The 24423-nt window shown below is 37.4% G+C and overlaps 1 protein-coding gene across 1 annotated transcript in view; it reads right to left on the bottom strand.

Moving 5' to 3' along the window:
• Positions 1-364: 364 nt before the first annotated feature.
• The window catches only part of MTR (5-methyltetrahydrofolate-homocysteine methyltransferase), a 50172-nt gene continuing 26113 nt past the window's right edge, over positions 365-24423 (bottom strand). Inside the window, exons 19-33 of the mRNA XM_026085110.1 lie at positions 22855-22944; positions 22088-22240; positions 21386-21493; positions 17055-17155; positions 15595-15662; positions 14535-14655; positions 11550-11631; positions 10658-10756; positions 9404-9479; positions 8032-8187; positions 7149-7345; positions 4429-4629; positions 3021-3213; positions 2100-2212; positions 365-1970 (exon numbers count right to left, since the gene is read on the bottom strand). Of these exons, the coding sequence (XP_025940895.1) occupies positions 1884-1970; positions 2100-2212; positions 3021-3213; positions 4429-4629; positions 7149-7345; positions 8032-8187; positions 9404-9479; positions 10658-10756; positions 11550-11631; positions 14535-14655; positions 15595-15662; positions 17055-17155; positions 21386-21493; positions 22088-22240; positions 22855-22944 (1845 nt within the window). The 3' untranslated portion in view covers positions 365-1883. The remainder of the gene's footprint in view (positions 1971-2099; positions 2213-3020; positions 3214-4428; positions 4630-7148; positions 7346-8031; positions 8188-9403; positions 9480-10657; positions 10757-11549; positions 11632-14534; positions 14656-15594; positions 15663-17054; positions 17156-21385; positions 21494-22087; positions 22241-22854; positions 22945-24423) is intronic.

The raw sequence follows: 24423 nt of genomic DNA, 5'->3' as shown, positions 1-24423 counted from the left end.
AAGATATGGAAGAATGGTGAGGATATCAAATATCAAAAGAGATTTCAAAAGAAGAGAGAGAGGGAGGGTGGGAGGGAGGAAGAGAGAGACTCATTTAGAAATGACTTTTGTAAGTCATTAAAGGATGAGATATTCTAAAGCATTCAGTTGAGAGCACACTTACTGAGCCACTTAAAAAACCCCATAGCAGCTTTTATACTTTCAGATTCACCTTACAATGTGAATATTAATTTCACCATCATCTGTTCATATCATTGCACAGATTTTATTGCTGCCATTTAAAGGATAACACTATTGACAGCTTAACCTTTATTAAACTGTTGATACATTATGATTCTTTTAGTATAAAGTCAGATGAAGACATTATAAAAAAATACATAAATATTAATAATTACAGATAAACTATTTAGAAGAACATTCTCTTCATAGTATTGGTGTTTTCTTGATAATTAGAGACCAGAAAAACAGGATTTCACCCTCATAACATTTTAGTGAATTAGCATTTAAGTAATACCTGAGTTAATAATCTCAAGAAAGTGGAACTAGTTTAAAAGCTGCAAACAATTAGCTCAAAGTTAACTATGCATGTGAAGAATAAAACTACAGGGTTAGCTATTATTTATGATAGTATGATATGACAAGATATGACTGAGCATGAAATGTAGGTATTTAATCTACTTAACATTTTTTCTACATGAAATGAATGAAGAAAATAAAAAGATGAGAGCCTTCAAAACATCTCTGCCCAATGAATAGCACTGCTACTATTCGCTTTTAAAATCCAGGTACCCAGACTCTTAGAGTTAGTAAAACACTGAAGTCAGCTCCAAGCTTGCTGTCTGTGTACTTACAGCAATAGTCATGCTTCTCTCGTACTTTTCACATAAAAAAGGTTGTTTCAAAATGAATCAGGCTCCACAGCATAACTGTGAGGTAGGAAATACTGTTACCCTTTATACAGAGTAGAAACAGATTGTGGCTTGCTGAAAGGGAGAGGAAGCATGAGATGATTGCTCAGGTGACAACTCCACAGGCTCAATCATCCCATTTAACGTTTTGTGATAATACAGCATCTGATTTTACTCCAGTCCATCATACAGCTTTGATAGTTCTAACTACAGTCATCATCATGAAGTGTATTTAAAAACTTGAGTTGTTCTGTAGACATAGCAACAGTACATTCCAGATCACAAGCCCTAAACATGGAACAGACAGTTGTTTTTTGTTTTTGTTTTTAAAAAGGAGATCTGTTGTACTTCAGTTGTTCTTGATCACTCAGTATAAAACCCTTTCTGACTTCAGAGACAAAAATGCATCATATTTCTGTACCCTGACTTGCCAAAAGACATTAAAAAAATAGAAGCCAAGTTTTGTTCTATGTACATCCACAGCCAGTGGGATACAAATTCTTGTCCCCGATCTCAAAGCCTTCTTTGGGACAGGAGAGCTTTGCAACTCCCACATCTCACATGTAGATCTAGCTCAGCTAGAGTACTTGTGCAAAAAATAAAAATAAATAAATGCATATTGCTATGGCTAAGAGATTTGCAAGGCATTCATAGTCCCAAAGCAAGAATACAGGGCAGCTTTGAAATATAAAGTTCCTCGATCAAAAGTAAAAACAATYAGACAAAGTATTGGAAGAGGGCACGGAAAGAGCTGGTTTCAATAGGAAGGATTTTCTTATTGGACTTGAATTTGTTGGGAGTTTGTTTGTTTTTCTGGACAGACCAGTGACAAACAATACAAACCATTTCCAAAGAATACAAAGAACAGTGATGTAGGATTACAGACACCACTCTATTCTTCCTTCTGGGAAACGGACTGATCAAAGGAAAATGCTTGCCCACAAGGCACGCACGCACACACATACACACACACAGTTATTCAGGATCATATCCCAAGATGGATCCCAGCCATTTCTCCACCTCTGGCACAGGCAAATTTTTTCTCAGTGCATAATCTTCAACCTGCAAAGGGAGCACAAAACATGATTTGGAATCTCCAGCTTTTACTGTTTCCAAAAAATTTTGGAACATCTAGCCACAAGGTGTTTGTGAATAACTATAACAGTATTATAATGCACAGTTGCAAGTTACCTGATCTTTACATATCCTGCCAACAGCAAAATATTTGGATTTGGGACTGGAAAAGTAGAGGCCAGAAATTGCAGAAGCAGGTGTCATTGCTAGTGATTCAGTCAAACCAATTCCTGGAAAAGAGAATGAACAACTTTTTTGTTCTCTGAATTGATTTATTGATTTATGCATGTTATCAATTCAGAGCCTCTTTTGTTGGGCAGACCAGAAATCCTGAGACAGCTTCTGCCAAACTCAAAAACCAAGAAGCTTTCAACTGCACTAAAAATACAAAACCATTTTCCACTTGTTATCTATTCCAAAAAATAGGCATAGCTTTACATATATTGCAGGCTTTCATTATAGGGTTACTGTAGAGTAACTTAGAATTTGTTTGAAGGGAAAAACTTGGATGCTTTGGCAACTGAGAAGGGTAGCTAGAGCTTTGACACACAGGAAGGTATTCTGGGATTGTGAAATTAGCAGTGAAGTAGCTGACATTTAAAATATCAGAGGAAAACAAACGAAATAATTTGTTCCTTTTTAAGAGTTACCATCTCAAGGTTTCTGTGGTCCAGGAAAGACATTAATGAATTGGCTTTTATTCCGTTTATATCTGGAATGTCTTCTTGCAGCCATAAGGATGCTAGAATTTTTCTTTTTGTGCAGCAGAACCCTGTTTGCACGCAATCTGCTAATTAGGGACATACCTCCTTCATCAACAGCACTGGCAGTATTTTGCAAACTCTTCCCTGAATGAGGCAAAATAAAAATGGCAATGAAAGGGGAAAGACAGCAATTCCCAAAACTGCTTCAGTTTGATTTTTTACATAGATCTGCACTGCCCATGTCATTGTTTTGTTAGCRTTTCAATCTTTAATTTACTTTTAAAAAAACAAATAAATAAAAGCCAAAGGATCTTAGAAAAATGTACAGAAGTACCTGTTGTTTCCTCAACATTTGCAAGTTTCCACATGGTGAGTTTTTCTGTATGGTCTGGCTGGCTTGGATATCCAGGGGCAGGGCGAATTCCCTCATATTTAATTCTATGCAGGTCTGAGAGATCCAGCTGCTCACTACTGCAGTAAGCCCAGAATTCCCTTCGAACCCTTTCATGGAGCTCCTCAGCAAATGCCTTGGAATAGAGTGCAAAGATTTTCTTAGTTTGTGGAGGCTGATGCAACAGCCATTTGATTAAGATGAAAAAAGATAAGAGGCTTTCTCCTTGTCCCCCTTTTATTTCTTAAGGGGGATCTTATTATAGGTAAGAAATTGGATTAAATTTAAATTCACATACAACTTTTCCTATTCAGGTTTTTTAGATTTTTTGCTTTTTGGTAGACTGAGTTTTTTGGTTGTCCTGCTTTAAAATCATATCTGCTTGAAGATGTAAAGATGTGGGCAATAACAGGAAAAGATGAAGTACATTAGCATGTGGTGATGATATATCACTATAGCACTGAAGACATTAGGTGCTGACTAGTTTGGACATCTCCAGTTCTAGCTATGGAAGGCCAGATCATTCTTGCATTCATGCTAGCATCAGATATAAATAAGCACCACTGTTCTTTTTAGCAGAAGAGCTTTCATCTAGCTGAAAGTGGGCTATAGCTTTTCTTATCTGCTCCTACAGCTTACACCAGAATTTTGCCAGCAATGGCTGCATTCAAGACAAATTCCCACTTCAGTAAATATGTTCAGATGGCATCAAATAATAATTTCTGAAACTCTGTTATAGCTAAAGATACACAACTGAAGCTAACCCTGTTCACTTTGCACTTAAGTTGCTGCAAGTTTTAACATGATTACTTAGGTGTAAGCTTGGGGCTGTCAGTTGGGGCAGGAGGAGGGCGGGGAGATGCATGGACAGGGACWTTCTAAATTGCTTCAGCTAGAGCTTTACGAGCATGTCTGTCTATGCCTAAGACATGTGAAGTCAAAGACTTGTAGCCTGGATACATCTGCATGGCTACCATTAAAGCAAGAGGAAGGCCTGTCTGCAATTCAAGAATATAACCAGTGGGTCACACCTGGGTCCAAACACTCTCTCTCATTTAAATAAAGCAAGCTTTAAAGATCTTTTTTAATTGTCTTGTTTTAAAATCTACTAAATTTTATCAAAATCCACATAAAGAACTGGGAGGTGTTTTTGCAACTGAAAGATATGAATAGCAGACTCCCCTCAGGCTCAGAAGACGACTCTCTTCTCGAGACAAGTTCAGTGGAAGCAGTTCACTTTCAGATTTAATGCAGAGCATACCTCAGAGGCAACAGTCTAGAACTTGAAATAGCAACTTGTCAAACAGAGTCAGAGAAAACTTACACAGAGACATAGGATAAAACCTCGTACCTCCGCTAACCGGTCCCCAAGAGCCTTTACCATTATGATGTTGTACTCATCATCCTGTTTCCTAAATTCATTGCACAGCTCATCTACTCCAAAGCAGGCCACAGCAAACAGGCCTAAGTAGTCACAAATGCCAGAATCTAGCGGTGCTATGAAGTCAGAGAGGCAGTAATAGGGATCTGTGCAGGCAGAGTCTTTTTCAGCCTAAAATAACAAAAATAATGCAATAAATCAGAACATTTTAAAAAACATTAATTAATCACTATCGATCTAAAGAGTAGAGTTTTAAGATTAACGGATGTAACCCATTTCTGAAAAATATCTACCCTAGCCTTTGAGACATGATGTCTTTCCTGTGCTTGAATTAGATGAAAAACACCTCTCCTCCTCTGAGGGTGTTTGGAAAGAGATGCTGCACTGAACAGATATGGAGAGATGTTTTGCCTCTATTTACAGCTAGCAAGCTTTAACAGTTTATTCTGCACACAAAGCATTACAAAATGAGGAACGTACTTTTGCCAGCCACTAGGGAAGAGGAATTTTCCATTTCCAGCACTCACTGATTGCACATTTGTTACCAAAACTGAGGGCTGATAGCTTGCATCCCAATTACTCAAACCGCAGAATTCTTCAACAACTCTTTAGCGCTTTAGAATGCCTCTGAGAGTTTATAAACACTCATAATTTCATAAGCTACAAACCGCATGCTCAGTAATCCAGACAAAATGATGCCCCAAACTCTACATTTGCACTAACCACACGCTAACAAACAAAATGTACCTACCACCACCGAAAAGGTGAAACCCAAGCAAGGTTCAAGAGGGTTTATGCAAAAAGGGAATATCCTGCTCACTGGGGCCTCTCCCAAAATAGAAAAAGGGGAAAAGAGAAAGAGTTGACTGAATGCTGGCAATAGCATTTAAAACAAAATTTGACAGTTGAGCATCAAATCGGCATATTCACTATAGTAACAGGACTGCTATTTARAGAGTGGCACAGCTTTTGAAATCTGCCCAACTTACAAGAAGATAAAAGCTATTTCATGGGTATCACTTGACTCACAAGATTCTCCACCAAGTTTTCTTATTCTGCAACAGCATTCTGGCATTAACAACACTTTTTATCCAGTTCCCAACAGCAATTTAAAAAAAAGAGGAAAATAGAGGAAAATGATCAACTGTTTGCCTTGTTCTATAACCAAATAGGCTGTAGAAAGTATCATAAAAGTGAAGAAATATAAAAGCTTGTTCCACACAGATGATCTCAATACTAATTTTGAGGTTCCCTTTTAATGATCACAGTTAAAAAATATTAAATGCATCTACAAATTTTAGATTTACATCAACTCCTTACTAGTGGCAATGTCACAGAGAAAATCCTGTGTACTGAAAGAAATGTTTTATGTAAGTAGAAAGAGGCAATTATTCTCTTCTACTTTGCTCTGGTGAAGCCTCAGCTGAATTACTGTATGCACAGGACTGAAAGAGATGCAGATAAAATACACGGAGTCCAGAATGGTACCCCCAAAAGCATCAAGAGTTTCATGACCTTAACCTTTGAGAAAACCTGAAGAATGGGTAATATATGACATGAAAAGAATATGGAAAAAGGAAAGTAACAGTATTCCAACACGTAAAAACCACTATAAAAAGAAAGACAAATCAGATATTCTCCATGGGAGAGCACTGGGAAAATGCCAAGAAAAGAAACTGTAGTAAAAATGATTTAGATGGGATATCAAAACTTTTAACTAGGTTGTAAAGCCCTGGAACAAGCTACCAGGAGGAGTTTTAAGACAGCCCTCCCTGGATGTTTGTGAGAACAGTTTAAATAAACATCTGCCATGGATTGTCAAGGGACATTAGAGCTGTATCCATGCAAGGAACTGGAACAGATAATCCTAAAGCCATTAATTTTTTACTACAGTTCTGCAATACTGACATAGGGTTGTCCTCACAGAACACTGCACTCCAAAAACTGAGGTATCTTAAATTTGTTTCCACTACATTTGATGACTCTGAATACATAAACTATAAAGAAGCCAAATCAGAATTTGGGGGAGAAGGAGAGGCATAACATCTTGTAAATGTTGCTCAACCTATCAAGATACATGCCAATCTGTGTAAGTATGATTGAAGCATTAATACTTACAATAGTGATTCTCTCGATCACAATTACCAGCCAACAAAATAATTCTAAACTGCCACTGGATATGGGGAATTTTACATAAAAATTAAGACTACCAGGAACTCTTATCTTCATTGAGCTTTATTTTCCATATATTATAAGTATTTTTTAAGCTTTAACACATTCCAGCAGAATTTCTCATGTAAGGCAGAATCCAATGATATTATTAGAGAATTTAGGTTCATTAGGTTCTAATTTAGCACACAGGGTCTATGTGATGAATTTATAGAGCAGAGTGCTTTAGGACAGCTCAAATATTAAAACAGAGACAGAAAACACAGGTCATATTTGAGGATGTCAACTCTGTTGTACAGAAAGCTGTTAAGCTGTTAAGCTTTCTGTACAAATATTAGGCTTGGGTCATCACTAACAAGATCTTGTTATTACTAAAAGAGAAAGAAATGGCAACAGATAATGAATGAAGTCAGATAACAGCAAGCATTTTCTGCACAGATTTTAATAGGACCATTTTGTTCCGTTCTTGTAATTCACCACAAAAATTTTTACTTTAATTAACAAATATTCTTTCATTATACCTGTTGCCTCAAGCCATAAAATTTTGCTATTGGTTCCATAGATCCTACTGCATCTTCTACGGCATATAAATGAATATCATCTTGAACACTTTGAGCTGGCCAGAATCCAACCACACCCCTGGCTTGTAATTTCTTTTGATTAATCAATGTTTTCAGCAGATTTTGAGCATCATTATAAACTCTCTTTGCTTCTTCACCTATCAAAAAAAAAAAAAACTTTAGAAAAGGCCTGTTTTCACAACTATTTAAACGAGCTCAAGATTGATTCATTTTCCACATAATTCTCAGATCACTGCGACAATCTATCAGCTACAGCAAACAGAGAAGACATCACTGTGACTATGTCTATACAGCTCTAACAACATATATCTTGAAATAAATGTTTCAGCAGCACCATTCTAGTAGAGGCAGAAGATGCAGAACAAGATGAGTGATAGGGAAAATGTGTGTGCACCTATGTTATCATAGCGCAGCAGATCAGAACATTAACTTCAGTGTCATGCTTTCAGTTTCATCATGTATTCCAAGGCCTACTGAGTAGTTTCAAAAGGAGACAGAGCCTTCTTGTCATCCTCGCCCACAACAGGGACACAGACCTATTAGGTGCTCTGTTGCCATTTTCTGTCATTAAAATAGATCCCTGTGTTTTGGCATCCAGGTGAACTCCAAATAAGATAATTAAACATTTTTCCATTATTTTTCAGTCTCGCATCCCAACACTTCCTTCAGTCAGTGTTGCTTCATACAGAAGATCTCAGTGAAATTTAAGTTTCCACGTATTTTTTAACTATTCCTATGTATTTCAAAACATTCAGAATTTTAATGCAGCCTGTCATGTCTAATAGGATTACTTACATGAGGTAAATACAATTTCAATACTTACCTACAGTTTTATCATTAAAGATTTTTGGGAAACCTCGGTTGGGATACTTTCCCCTAAGTTGCCAGACATCAAAGAAAGGCTTCCAGTCAATGTACTCTACCAATCTCTTCAGGTCATAATCTTCAAAGACTTTTGTGCCAATGAATCTTGGTTTAACTGTAGGAATCAGAAGTACAATCTGACATGAAGGAAATAATTGCATATTATTCTTATATGTGCAGCCTAACCAATGCTCACCAACCTCAACCACTACAAACGACCTCTTTCAAAGTACTGCCTTAGAATTCTTACTGCCATATTCTTCCCATGTGATACCATACTCTACAATTATGATGTGATATATTGACTGCTAAGCATAAAAATAATCAAAATATGAAAATTAAGGCCTTTTACTGATTCATATAGATAAATTAGCTGTTAGATTTCTGAACTTATTTCATTGGCCAAAATATTTAACAGAAGACCAGAAAAAATAACACAACTTATCCATATCTAACATATTTTATGTGCACATGACATTCATAATTATAAAGCTTGCTTTCTATATACAGACATACTATATGCTAGGGTATTCTAGGATATTTCTGACAACTAATATGAATTTTCTAAGAGCTTTTGCCATTGCCACACACTTCGTAGGATGCATATGCACAAGTGAGAAAGAGAGATGGATCCATGTTATGATGTAGCCACAATCTTTGCATGTGTTTCATCTATGTTGTCTGCTACTTTATAACAAGAACTTTACTAAGATGAGCTATTGAAAATTAGCATTCTTTTGAGTCTTCTAAATGAAATCGCAGAAAGCAGAGACGTGTTAATGCCACTGCAAGATAAGACTTCTTGTGAAATGCTGTTTATACTTCTGATTTCTAGCATTTAAAAAAATTCAAATCGAAACAAACTGGTACAGAAACTAGTAGGGGGAGGGGTAGAAAAAGCCTTTAACTCTTCCTCCCTTCAATTTTAAGGTAGAATTTGATAAAAATGTTGTGTCACAACTTGTGTTTTCTAAATGTGAACTAACAAGGTTCACAATATAATGATCTAGCCCAACATTCTTTCAGAAAGCGGGCGTTAAACTTATCTTTGATCATACAGCGTTACGGGTAACCTGCTGTTTGGGGTTCCCCCCCCCAATTTTTTGTTAAAGATTTACTGAATTTTTTGAATATATTTATGAAAACATGGAGTAAAAACAGGACAGCAACATCCAACTTATGCAACAAAAAAAACCCTGGTCAAATAGACAACATTTTTTTCAAGTTGTCATACATTTCCTGACAAAACGCTACTACCGTATATCCTAAAGTTTAATGAAGCGTAATTCAATTAAAAAACAAAACAACACAACAAAAACATACAAACTGACCTGGTTTATGGCCTGAGAGCCAGTTGTTATGGAAACCTTTTCTCCTAGCTTGCTCTAGAGACAAATATCTTCTTTCCTGTATGAACATAAAGGATACTTTTACAAAGCCTCTTATCTTTCAGATAAACTGTAACCACTGAGGAGGTTGTACAGTTTTACTCAAAGCAGTCTTTGGGAAACACCTCAGTTCCCTCAACTCCCAGTTTGCATGGGTAAAATGAAATCACAACAAACTAGCTATACCATACCATTATCTTTTCCTGCATGCTTTTAATGGAACTTGCCTACAAGATTTCTAGTTCTGAACTATACCGTAAGTTCCTTTACTACTGCAAATTACATGAACACAGAGGTACAGCAAGATGCTGTCCTAATACTTGCAGAAAGCTTACGACTGCAGTGGTAACACCACCAGTGACATCAGCATGCCTCTAGGCAAATCACTGGCTCTGCTGAAACCCATGGAAAATTTACAGCAACTTCAGTGGGGTCCATGAATTCACTGCTGACCTCTCCTTACAGAGGAGAACGCTGCCCTCACTGATCTCAGCCTGGTGAACGGGTTCCTTGCCCAAAGACAGTCTTAAGCTCAGAAGGGCAAAACGTTCACAGCAAGAGGCCTCCTGCTTTATCTTTCTTTATCAAGAGACCATGTAAGAGCTAGATGACTTTCAGCTGGCTTCTGGGTTTCTTTACAGAGAAGGCCTAAAAGAGTAATTTGTTATTTGGCTCCTGTTGTTAGTCTGCACAGTCTATCTCCACATTTCATTGCGTCCTCTTAATTCTCCTGAAATTGCAACCTCAATTATTTCAAGATTGCTTAGGTCCCTAGCCTAGGCAACATGAACACATCATGAGAACATGGTGTTGTAAAATATCCAATGGAGTATGGCTCAGCTACCAGTATAGGCAACCACTGCCATTTTAGTTACCCCTGTATCTCTCTGCTTCCAGCTACTGTTCTAGGAGAGCACAGGTCTCCTGCAGGTTGGCATGACTGCCAGCCCCATGAACAAGTCCTGAATACCACTGATTTTCCCAAGAATATTATGATGGTCAGGCAGAATTTTCCCTTATAGGCTAGAAAATTTGACTTCATATTCACTTCTGTAAGTTTTCCATCAATTCTACTGTATATTTTAAATCCGCACAAACAGACCTGAAAGTCATTAATAAGAAACTGAAATTGAGAGTTAATAATGATGTAGCAACCACTCTGGACAAGAAAAGAAGCTAAATCAATCATATTTGTACCTTGAGAGACTCATAGTGCTCTTGCCTAATTTCTTCATATTCCTCTAATATTTCTTCAAAGAAGTCATCCTTTAAACTTTCATCTAGGAGCTGGGAGCACTGAAAAAAGCAAAGAGAAAGCACTAGATAGATACTGTAACATGGAATAGTAAGGACGGAGCATGAACTTCAGATTAAGCCATCAGTTTTCATGAACCTTACCTAATTAAACTTGACAATGCTAAACTCAGCCTCACCACTAATCTACAAACTAGACTTAAAGCATGTTTAAGAATATTACTGGAAGTACTGCCCTACTACACAGGTAGTATTAAGAGAGACCAATCTGGCTCTGGAAAAATCTGAGAGGAAGATACCCCAGGACTTTAGAGCTTGAATAGTCTTAGAAACACCTCCACAGCTTGGCTTAGTTCTTTCCAGTAGGTATTTGCCAACTAACATTACCCATTCATCTAAGAGAGAGAGCATCTATCACAGAAAACTCCAGTCAGCCACTTCACAGCACTAACATTTTTTTATTGACATATCACTAACTTCAGGAACAAAAAGATTAGAGAACAAATAGCAGGAAATGTCACCAAATCACATCACTTCTCACTAAGAAATGTCTGAAAACTACGATAAAGGCCTCAAACTGAATCATGTCACTGTCACTGGAGAAAYGGGCATTTAAATAAAGGTACTCAATGACAATAATTAAAATAAGTCTGATGAAATAACCAAGCAACAGCAAAAAATAACTCAAGCAACAGTAGTTTGGAAACCGTGGTCTCTGTAGTGCCTCTTCAGTTTTCTGCTGTAATGTTAAGCCTTAGAGGAAAGGATGAGGGGCATAACAGAAAAACAGGGCATATATTTTTGCATGGATGAGAAACTATAATGTAGAACTTACAACCACAACACTCTTGGATGCATCCAGGACATGAATTACAGGTGCGCTATATCGTGGGGCAATTTTAACAGCTGTGTGTGTTCTTAAATGAAAAAGAAAAAGAGTGAGTATTTTCACAACTGAAACAAAAAACAGACAAAACCCCAGAATCTTTCTCTCTACAGTCAGATAAATCCTGACTTAATGGATAGACCAGAACTTCAAAAGAAGAAAGGAATTCATCCATCTGCTACATTTGGATGATTAAACACAGATTATAATAAACAGGTACATAAACACTTTCCTTCGAAGAGTATCAGAATGCTTTATAAGCAATACTCCAACTTACTCACCCTCCCTCACTGTCTTATCATTGACTGAAAGTCAGCAACTCCTTAGTTCAAATCTCAGGAAATTTCAGGAAAAACATTCCAAGCTAAGCCTACCAACAACTACAGAAATTTACCTTTTTGGTGCTTCTTAGATTTTTCCCTCCCATATATAAGTTTCTAGGTTTACAGACTTGCATTAACATATTCTAATGACTATTACTTCAGTTTCTACAGTGCTCTATCTCAGAGCCAGAAGCATAAGCTCTCTACTCACCTGAAGAAGGGATTCTGTTAGTGGTCAATAAACAGAAAAACTTGTTCCTCCTAGGCCAGTCATGTCATATGCAATAATGAAAAACTCCCAGTTCATCCAAGTATTAAATATTTACTCATATTCCAACCTTACTCATCAAAATACTTCAGCATATAATGAAGAATCACTTCCCTATTATATTGCTTTGTTGATCAAAGTTTGGAGTCCTAACCAAGGCCTAAGCTAACATACAAAATGCAGCTGACTACCGCAGTTGCTCACAGTCCTGCCAAACTATGTGCAAGTAAGTGCAGGACCGATGATCTTGCAGACAAAAGTTCAGTTTGCTTTCTTGAGTCCTAAGGTCAAACCCCATTTTCTGACTGATTTAAATCAGAACACAGGATGTGATCTTCCACAGCGAAGATAAGATCTCCTTTTTCTTCAAGTTCTGTCAAATATTTAAAGCATTTGGACACAGAGGCTACTGATCACAGTGCAACATAGCTTAGGATCTTCTTAATCTGCTTCTTGACAAGGCACTTTTGATCTTAGCAGATCCATTCACTACAAACAAGATATTGTATCTTTCATTTTGATAGGAGCAGAAAAACAGAGCAAATAGGGCATAGTCCTACAGTGGCTCTGTATCATTTAATGAAAACTATTTTTTATAAACACTGCCACAACAAGACTGTCACCATTATTTGTCAGCATCTGAATTTACCCAAGCAGTATAATAATAATGCAAACATCATAGTAAGTTAAGAAGAAACTCAATTACATACATTCTGTAGGCAGCACCCAGACTCTTTCTTTCAAACTAACCTCATTTCCCCCCCTTTCCAAGTATTTATGGTCCACTCATTGCAAAGAATGAGATCTACTCATTATGGAGAATAAGTGTAGAGGTTGCTAATGAAGAACCATCTAACATATACAAGCTTTCAGAATGCACATGTGTGGTTAAACTTAAGACTATGAAAAGAAGCAAAATTAAATGTTTATTATCTATCCAGTATGCCATAAAGAATACTTTTCCTTTACATCTGTTTCACAGAAATTGTATTTATCTGGGCAGGTGCATGTGTATATATTTATATACAGTTCACGTGAAGAAGAAATTATTATTTACGTAAATAAAATTATACATATATTATTCAATAATCTCCATATTCAGCAATAAAACTTATGCTGCCTTGCTGTTGGTTACATTCATCTCCAAGAAGTCTACAAAACTGTGTGACATTGGCTATTAGGACACAATGTCCAATGCACAAACACTAAAAAGATATGACGAAGGGGCCCTCCTAAGCCGTCCACTTAGAATAAAGCTTTTTTGCAGAGAAAAATTCCATGTTTGTTCTCAAAGTGTCAAAGCTATAGGAAAAGGGGCTCCCATGAAAAAGGAGAAAAAGGACACAGTTAACCTTGCTTTATAACTACAGAACTAATAAAGACAGACAATAATCCTACTATTTACTATCTGTAAAKTTATGTTAACTTCAAATGCTAACTTTTACATTAGTCTTAAAGTCATTTGCTAAGGCTGAAACTACAGAATTCATGGACCTACTGGTTCTGATCAGAACATGCACTGCTCTGGTAAAGAAATGAACACCACTAACAGCTTTTAGTTACACAAGAAATGACCTCTTCAATCTCCTGAGCTGTCACCTACTCAAACATATTGGACATAAACCAGTTAGCAAAGCGTGACCCAAGGCCTTTACACATGCCCAAAACACATTTGTGGTAAGGCTAATACTAGGTGTCAGCCAGCTGTCAACACTGTTCTTCAGTACATCATAGCAGCTATATTATTTCATTTGAATGGATCTGAGAGAATTAGATCTCAACAGAAAAGCTCAGTCTATCAAGCGCAAAAATATAACTACTTCAAGGTATGCAGCTAGAACACATCCCCTGTAAGCCTGCTTGAGCAGGACTGGGGGGCTCAGCATTGCAAAGTGCTGAACAACAACCCAGAAAGTTACGCTAACTTTCCTAAAGATAGTTAACTGCCCACTGTCAGCAGTATCATTTCTAGGCTAAAAATCATGCCTATTCACTGGTAAATCGAAACCAGACTGTTCGACCCCTTAGAAGAACAGGGCTCTATTCATATGCATATGTCTGTGCACTTCTAGACAGAAAGATTAAGGTCAGCACATACAGCACTTGCACAAAGGAAATGTTTAAGGTGTCCATTATTAGTTGTGTCCCAATTGCATTCTACCACTATAATCCAGCACCTCTAATATAAGAAATAACTTTATCAGTTTTGAGTAAATGCATAACAATAACTGTGTTGGGGGAAAATGAGGGAAAGGGGGAAAGAAATGACTATAAAGTTCCTTTCTTCCCAGTTACCAATATTTGCATACATGTTTTCCCATCTTCCCAACCCAGACATCTTACTTAGAAGTAGTTGCTCCTCCAATCAGCAATGGAATCTTTATTGCTAATCTCTCCATTTCCTTGGCGACAAAAATCATTTCATCCAAAGAAGGGGTGATGAGACCAGACAGGCCAATTATATCTATTGCAAATTTACAAACACACACAAAAAAGATTTAGCAAATCCACTCTAGAAAAATGTAAAAATTATTACAGAAAATGTTTCATTTCTAGCTTCATGCATCAGACACAACATAGTGAGATAAAAGCATGGTAATCGCTAACCTGGAAGCTAGGTTTGACCTAATTACAAAGTCAAAGATTTCCAAGAATGAAGGTGGTTCCAAATCCCCAGTCTTCACAGCTGCTGAGCACCTACTGCTCTAGTTTCAGACAGAAATACACAGTACTTCTGATTATCAAGCTTCATACCTCACTGAGGTTTGTCGCTTTGCTGAAACTGCAGTAACTGAGGGGGTAAGAGATTAAAAAAAAAAAACAAAAAAACCTAATTTCTAGCCAAGGTATGTAAGATTAGGAGTTTCATCGAGACATGAAATGAGACAAAATAATTATAGGCTCTGCTCTTAGAAACGGTCAGCAAACACTTTCAAACTTCACCACTTATATTCCACACAATTCACCTCTTCCAAGATGCAATACACAATTTTAAAGCAACTGTAACTTGGGTCAGAAAGAAACTTCATTATTTTTTAGAACAATTCATCCTGGTTTTCACACTCACTGGTTTGGAAGGCTGAATATCAAGTTATTTTACGGATTTAAGACTCAGTACAAAGTTACTTAACCTTTCCAAGCCTCCATTTATTCATCTGTAAAACAAATAACTAAAACATCTCTCTTGGACTTGTCCTTGTAATAAATGTTTTCAGTTCCTTGGATAAGTTTCACAGAAGTGCCAAATACTAAATAATTACTGTTGTTAATGTACAAGTTCTGATTTATTCGAAGGTAGTCTGACCAAATCATAGGCAGCATAGGAATGCAACGAGTAGCAAAAAAATGCAAGTGGGGTTTAAAAATCAAGCAATTCAGGAGTACTAATGAAATCTCTCTATACCTGCTTTGTTTTCAACAGCAGCTCTCAATATCTTATCACATGGAGTCATGACTCCTAAATCAATAACTCTGTGAAAAGAAGTGAGATGACACAGTATTTTTTAAAAAGTAGTCAAATATTTCTGTTAAAGGGCAAACATTGCTCTTACGGTAAATGACTGACCTAATATTGAAGCTAAGAAAAACAAAACAAAACAAAATCTTCATTTTAAAACTTCTGCTAGTAATTTTAATGTAGGAAACAACCTCTGGGTCTGCAATAATTTTCAGCACACTAGAATTTTAGATGATATAGTACCAAAGAAAAACATTTAAATTATTTAAAATAATTTTTTTAATTACTTTTTCATGTTATTTCTGAAGTCAGTTGGGCAATACTAAAAGGTTTGGATATGATGTGGACATCGTACCTTATGTCAGGAATATAAGCTGATTTATATTAAGTATCCCTTTATTATTAAAGCCCACATTTTGTGAAATGAGACATCGCACTTTCCTTGCTAGCATTCTATTGCTATTATCCCTAGCCACTGCCAGCATTTCTGTTTGTTTGTTATTTCCAGTGAGCCACCCCAGCCTGCTGGCTTCACTCAGCCTCACTCCTACTCATGCTCACAGTGAACTGAAGCCATGGTGTTTTATAAGTAAGTGGCTCATTCTAAATAAAGCTCAAAGAAGCCTGAAATAATCAACAGAAGTTAAAGCAACACTGAAATGGAATATATAGCATGTACACAGCACTGTTGCTGGCTTCAACACTTTTGCTTTAATGAAGAGATGACTTTGGCTCTTCTGTAGAATAAGTTACAGCCACACAGTCAAAAACAACACAAAGGGGAAAAAAAAAAAGTATGGTTGATGAGACAAGATGCAACTCCAAAGCAGATTCAGCAGCATGCATACAGGCCTGGAAAGAGCTGACTTTTCTTAAAGTCTTTTGGAGACTCAGGATTAGAATCTTGTCCTTTATTTAAAAAAAAAAAAAACACACCTCCAATAAGTTTTTAAAACCTTAGTTAGCAAACACCTTGAAAAACATACCAAAAGGTTCATTAGAATCTTACAAGTAAGACTTCCTTTTTTCCAAAACACAACACTACGCGCAGGCAGTCTTGCCTGCTGCAATTGTCCTGTTTTCTTAAATACAAAAATTGATCATCTCATCCATGTTTCAGTTAATGTTAAACTTTATTCATCTCAGACACTGATTTACTAGAACAAAAGGCTACTAAAAAAGGAGATATTCCCTCTTGCCTCCCCATTAGCAATAGCTGGTATGATCAGTGTTCCCAGTCACAGCTAGGGGAACAGAGGAAGACAGTAACCACAAAATGTCCACCTCTAATCTGCTGTCATCATCGCAGCTGCAGCTAGGCTCACCTACTACTCAGGTAGCCTTACACATTAGCTAACCTTACACATTATGACAGTAACCAGGAACATAACCGTTCATCTCTTTACCTGAAGTTGTTACAGCCCAGAACGACTCCCACAATGTTCTTGCCAATATCATGTACATCTCCTTTGACCGTGGCTAGTACTATTGTACCATGGTAAGGATCCTGAAAGGTGAACAAGTAACATCGGAATTAAATTGCTCAGAAGCCTCAAAACGTTTGCACAAATTCTTCAACAGTGGAATCCTGATCCACAACTGAGACTCCTATGATAATACACGTAATTGTAAAACATAGTGTATGTGATGTAACCAGTATTAAAAATTATTATAAAAGATCTTGGTCATAAAACCCTGCACTTAAACATACAAATGATTAATAATAAAAAGAAATGTTCTTGCAGATTGAGTGCATGTTATTCAAATATCTGGGTTTAACAAAAGTTACAGATAAAAAGTTTCAGATCTGGATGGCATTTTGTGCAGTGCAATGCTCGAACTTGTAAAGTACCTCTGCTTCAAACATAACCCCCCCCCCCCCGATAAATAGTTTAAATGGATTACATATTTAGAACAAGAGAGTATGAACATTCATAATCACACACCCATTTGAGCATCCAGGGCAATCTCCCAATGCAGTGCTGAAAAGAATGAGAGGAATTAGGAAAAGCAAAAGGGTCTATTTTTTTATGCAACATCATTAGCAAGGAAAACATTCCCGTGTACCTATCAGGTGACTTCAGACTACGAAACAGGCTGGAAAAAGAATCTCCTTGAAGAAGGGAAGCCCTACTGTCACAGACTGTTCCTAAGTTAGATGGCACCCTCCAACCCTGCAAAAGGGGCCTTAACCAGCAGGACAACAGTGAAACTTCCCTGCAGCAGCTCTCCACCAGGACATGGGCCTTCATGATACTTTATTAATAGTATAATCAGTGCTGTCATTTGGAGCAGCTCCAGGCTATCACAGTGCCATGTTTGAATTTGTTCAGGATCAAAGGGGAATAACAGACTACTTGAATCACACAGCATTTATACAAAGGGGAAACCTGAGTGCATTCTATGGGAAAACACAAAACATTTTTCTGTCCACTAACTTATCTCTTTTGCAGATGACAGAACTGGTAGATTAGATCTTTCTATAAAGCATGTTATCATTCTGGACTTTATCAAGCAGCTCTCTCCTTCATGAATCTATATCACCTTCTTTATATATTACCAAGAGGGAGAGTGACATTTCCCATGATACTAACACCTTTGTTGAATAAAAATCCCTACATCCCCACCAATGCTGCTGTTTAAATGGTTAATCTAGCACTTCCCCAGTGCTCGTCTTTTCAGAAGACCAGTTAACTGAGAACACAAGATTTTATTTTTATTTAGGACAGCACCTCTGGACATCAATGAAAAATTTTGCAGGTGAAAATATACTGCTGTACTATAAGAGAAAACTAAAAAAAAAAAAAAAATTTAATCAAGGATTGGGGGAAGAACAAAAAACACTATACACACGCATCATATCCAATAACTATTGTTGATTTAACTAGTGATTGATATCCAAGGAAGAAAATTGACTGATCTGCAAATAAGAAGGAAAATCTGTGCTTGGCAGCAAGCAGTATGGGCTAGAGCACACACTATTTTACATAAATTGTGTTTACAGCACACTGATTTCAGTTGTCTCAAGCAAGGAGGTCCTCAAGTTCTGGGCACAGATCCAGATGGCTTCTTTTTTAAATCTTGGTAGAGATCCACAGCCACAGCCACTTATCCTCAAACATAACGATCAGCAACTTGCATTGCCTGGCAGTCTGCAACTAAAACTGTCTGGGAGGTTTCAATAGGCTGAGTAACGTTAGATGGATAAGCTACCACAATCACTTGCCTCCAAGTCAACATCTAACATCAGAGACAGAGGCAGCTGTCCTCTTTCTCTCCAACTCTCTATGCAGAGAAAAAATATACACAGAGGAGGAAGGCACTACAATCCTCACTCAGCAGAAGATGGAAGAAGCAGGACAGAGGCCTTACTTTTTTCCTTCCTGCTTTCCTCAGCAACACAGAATACCTCACAACCTCTGCAGAGTGCTTATTATATTTTTCAGAGTCTCTCAAACCCCATTTAACTTCTTTTTAGGAAAAGACTTAAGTGCCAGAGGGTTCACAGTAGGTCCCAATTTAGTGCCCACTGAAAACAATGGAGGAAGTAATTTTTGCTGACTTCACACAGCATCAGAATAAAGCAGAAGATGCCAAACTCAGGCACTTCTAAGAGTCTAAACCGGTAGTGCATCTGAATTAAAATAAAAAAGAACAGCAGTGGAAAAGGAAAGAATAAGCAGGAGGGAGATAATACACAGAAAGGTGACTCATGACAGAAAGAACAGATACACTTGAGACAATGGAGAGAAGACATTGTCTTTACATCCAAGAGAGAATGGGAAAAGAGACTAGGCATTCTCCTTCTTTCATTAAGATTACACAGGTTTGATTACCAGGGTCATCACATCATATATTCCATCAATCAAATTTGGAAGAAATTACTTCAAGTATATGCACAGGTAGTTGATAAAAACATTCTCAAAGAAGAACCACCAACTGTTAGCTGTCAAACAAGAAACGCTATAAAGGAGAAGCCCACAAGAACCTGAAAATCATTTAATATTTTCATCAGTGATTTAAGATGATCTATAAAATGGAAAGATGACAACAAAGGAGGGGAGAATGGATGCTGAAGGACAGGACTAGGATTCAAGATTAACTTGACAAATTAAATAAGCATCCCTAAAATCAGTAAGATAGAATTCCGTAACAGAACTGCCGAGTATTGCATGGGAAAAAAAAAAAAAAAAGGCATCAAGAAGAAAATGTAAGATGGGGAATAACTAAAAAAACAACATAACTGCAAGATTTGTTAGAGGACGAAAGTGGACTGCAAAGTCAATACAAGACCACATGGCACACTGCTGCAGAATGCCAGATATTAGCACTAGCCTTACGTGAAACAAAGGTAATTGCTCAACTCTGTCTGCCACTGGTATCCAGCTGAAGCCTCACCACATGTTAAGAAGGATTACAGAATCAGACACAGAACTGGATGTCCTTCTGAAGCCACTTAAGTCGTGAGTCACTTACTTATGATAGCTCATAACTTTCTCAGGTAGTATACTGCAGTGCTTTGATATCATTACAGCATTTCCTTCCCCCCACCACCTAACCTAAGTATCTTCCCACTGAAATTTAAGCCCCATTTACTCTTGACAAGATGTGAAGATTTTATTTTTTTCTTCCCTACAGATATCTCTCATAAAGATGAAGATTTTAGGCAACAAAAGTCTGAAAGAAAACATATGTCACTCAATTCCTCCAAACTTTCACTGAAGATTACATTCTCTGTGCTTCTAATCATGGCTCTCTTTTGAAACTCTAATTAGTTCATATATTTTCCTTGAGCACCACCTTCAAAATGGGATGCTGTGTTTCTATCAGTGCTGAGTGGAGCATAAAAATCACTGCACTWCACACTTACAAATTCTAGTTTGGTAGTTGTTGGGGTTTTTTGGGGGGGGGGAGAGGGTGTGGGTTTTTTTGCAATAGTATGACATTGTTGACTGACATGCCATTTGTAACAACTACAACCCTCAGACCTTTCTCTAGGAAGCTACCACCTAGCCAGTCATTTTCCATCTTTTATTTGTGCCATTTGGTTATTTTTGCTTCCATATTAGTACCATGCACTAGTATCTACTGTACTATAATCAAAGCAGTCTTGAGAAAACAAAAAAAAATCATACATGAAAAGACTAAATTCAGATCCTGTTTTCTTAAATACTTGATAGCACCCCACAACTTGGTTGTGACTGCAAATATAATCAGCCTACTATGCTATCATAACATGAGGCCTGGAAGTCATGATCTATACAGAAATGTTAGAAGAATTTGGGGTTTTTAGCTGAGAGAACAGTTTGGGGCAGGAGGGGGGGGGCGCTAGGGAGAAAGATGATTAAAGAAAAATATTGTAACCTGCTTTGAACATCTAAGAGGGAGTTATGGAGTTTATCAAAGGTAGAGGAAGTAGCAGATACTGGCAAAATTTCCCGTAAGGAAGACTTAGATCAAAAATACCAGAAATAACTAATACTAGAATTAAATGCCTACAAAAGCTTATGGCACCCTTCAGGAGGTTTTTAAGAACAGGTTAGACACATACCAAGCAAATTCCACAAACTCTGCACTTTATGCATTCCACTTCAAATTAAGCCAAGATTATCCGTTTCTGTATGCCTTGTTCAACTCTCAGGCATAAAAAGCAGGCATAAATGTCATTAGGAAAACAATTTCATTTTCTGTCAAGACATGCTATGAAAGAGTTACAGCACAAGTGACTGTATCTTGCCTCTTCCTCTATGCTGCCTTGTTCAATTCTCCTTTCCTTTCTCTCTTTTTCCATATAGGGAACAAGGTGGCCAACTGCTTTCTTCATAACTCGAGCAGACTTTATCACCTGAATGGATAAATGGAGAGAGGGAGAAAAAAAAAAAAAAAATCAGATGGAGGAATACCCTCAAACTTCTCATAGCTTTCTTCTATACCCATTCAAACAAGCAACAAAACTTCTCATCATTTGCAAACTGAGATTCCAGCTTTGCAAAGCATTCTGTGGTACGAGGCTGCTGGTCCTATTGGACTAATTGTCCACACACAACACTTGTTTTCACAGTGCAACCTCTGGGACCACTCACGACAGAATGAGAAGCTACGAACAGGCAATGACGTTTAGCACTTTCCAAGTCTGTACCTTTAAGTAAAATCCATGAAAAAGAGCAAGAGAGAAAAGAAGATCCAAACAAACATCACTTGATTTAAAACTACCTTCCAAATCAAGCAAAAACACTCAGGAGAAAAGGAAAACAATTGTGGAAAAGTGTATAGTCAAGTTCAAAAATAAAGAAAATTAAGGCAACTTACTAGCAGCACCTCAATTTTCTGAAATCAAGTGCTATATCTGAAAAGAGAGCCAGCATAGAATATTTTGGCTACATTTTACAATGCTAGTTTTTGGGAAATATGAAAACATAAGAAATAATTTTCTCTTTACCTGAGGCAGAAACATCTTTCCAGCACCAAAAAGATCACCAACAATTTTCATGCCATTCATCAAAGGCCCTTCAATTATATTTAGAGGTCTAGGATATTTTTCATGATTTAATCTTGCCTCTTCTGTATCTGCAATGACATACTTCTCAATGCCCTGGGAAAAAAATTGAAAAGCTTTCAACTTTCTAAAAATACAGCTTATATTTAGAGTTGTCTTCTCTCCCCCAAAAATCAAAACAGAAGTATAAAGAGATACTTTACATACTACTAGTCTTTAAGAATATTTCAAATGTATATTTAAAACAGGTTTTCTTAGGAAACAAACACTGTATGTCCAAGGCATATAAAATTATTCTAAGCAATAGTCACAAATATTAGTGTTTTTGTTTGTTTTTCTTAACCTTGTCAAAAGACATTCGCATAAAGATTGCTCCCTCAGCAGRTGTGCAACTCAGTGCAATACGGTTATACTGTTAAAGGACCAGAGAACAACTGGATAGTAAAAGCAGTAAGTAGCAATGAACTAGTGCTACCAGCACTAGCAGAATAAAATATCAAAAATTAAAGACCTCAGTTGTGAAGTTTAAACTAAAATCATCACAATTCTGTCTGGTTTACTGATTTCGAAGCTTTATTAATTAAAAAAGTATAGTTGTTGAAGGATTTTTAAGCCAAGAGTGGCCCTTCTAGTCTAAGAGCTGAAATTTTATGCCTGAGAGTGCTCATCAGCCATTTGCTTGGGCAGGGCAATTTTCTACACAGATTCACCTTTATGAGAGCGTATTCCAGCCTTTCCTCCACAGAGCTTTTCCGCCATTCATCAGTCTGTACCACTTTTTTCCCTCCTTGGGCATGATTCTGAAAAGGAAAGACATTCATAGGAGCTTGACAGTAAAAGAAGTACAATTATGGACTTCAGTTTCAGAGAAGTCAGAATAATTTTATGTACTGTACATAAAATATTTTTAAATTATTCTGAAGAGTTTGTCATACATGCAAGTCACGTTGTAAATGTATGTGATGTAGGGCAGACAGTTAGTGGGTCAACATCCCAAAAAGTACATGTCTCAATGAAGATGTTAAAAAAAATTWAAAAAAAGGAACAATTCTAACAATTTTCACATTCTTAAAAAAAGGCTGAAATGACTAATCCTGAGGGTTTTACTTCTGGGAACATAATCTAAACTGATTCCTGGCCCACACAATGCCACCTCATTTTAAAATTCTAATTAATTTGGCACTAAAACAGTTTCTGCTGGGACAGTTTATGCTATTTCATATCACAGACATCTTTGCAATCAGAAGGCCTAAAGGGCTACCGTTTATCACGCATATGGACTGTCCTGGTCCCTCGCACACTCTCTCTGCCTTACACTCCCCTTCTCCCCCACCTTCTCTATGAATGCAAAGGCCAAAAGGGCTTCATGGTACAAGAAGGCTCTTAAGCACCCATGATGAAGGCTCATGGAAGAGCACACTGCCCATTACTTCAACTACCACACTCCAGGCAAATGATTCTTTTTCTCCCCCAGCTAGTCCTCATAATCTGAAGTTTTTCTTTCCCTGTGAACCCTCCTCTACTTTTGAGTGCTCATTAGCAACTCTTTAAAGACAAAGCCGCGGAAAAAGTCACGGAAACCTCATCCAAAGCAAGATCTCATTCATGAGAACAACAACAAGAGTAAGTCCTCATTTGTGTTGATATGAATGTTAGCTAACTTCACTGCTTCTCATTACCAATCCCACTCCCCTCATGGATCTAGTTTGTAAAAAGAGAACGAAAGAAGGAGAAAAAGGTTGACTAGAGAGGTTGTGGAGTCTTAGAGATAGTCAAAACACAACTGGGCACGGCCCTGAGCAACCTGCTGTGGATGACCCTGCCTCGAGGGTCACCCTTCTGTGATTCTGTCAAAAGCTGCTAAGTGCTCCTGAACCTCTGGCCAGACATTTTAGCAAGGAGATCATCCTGACCTAAAAATAACACTGCTTTAACCAACCCATGAAGCTGTAGGGTAGGCATGCAGGGACCACAGCAGCAAACACTACATGCAGGTCTTTAAAAAACAGGATGATTATACTGCATGCTAGAGGAAAAAAACAGCTTCAGAAGCACAACTCCCACTGCCGTAAATGGGACTAAATTTCAGTTTGAGAATTTTGCAGCTGTACACATGATGGAAAATGTTTTTTAATCTCAAACTTCAGACGTAAACAGATCTCCTAAATGGACAAGGAATAAATGCCTTGCTTTCCCCAAAGGTCTAGCATTCAAGCAACTGGCACGCACTATTACCTGAAGGAATTAGGAGGACACTTCACTGGAGCTCTATGAGAGGT

The sequence above is a fragment of the Apteryx rowi genome, unplaced genomic scaffold (assembly GCF_003343035.1).
Source record: "Apteryx rowi isolate R43461 unplaced genomic scaffold, aptRow1 scaffold_66, whole genome shotgun sequence".
NCBI classification, from domain to species: domain Eukaryota; kingdom Metazoa; phylum Chordata; class Aves; order Apterygiformes; family Apterygidae; genus Apteryx; species Apteryx rowi.
Note: the sequence above shows the minus strand (reverse complement) of the source record. Positions and strands in the feature narration are given on the sequence as shown.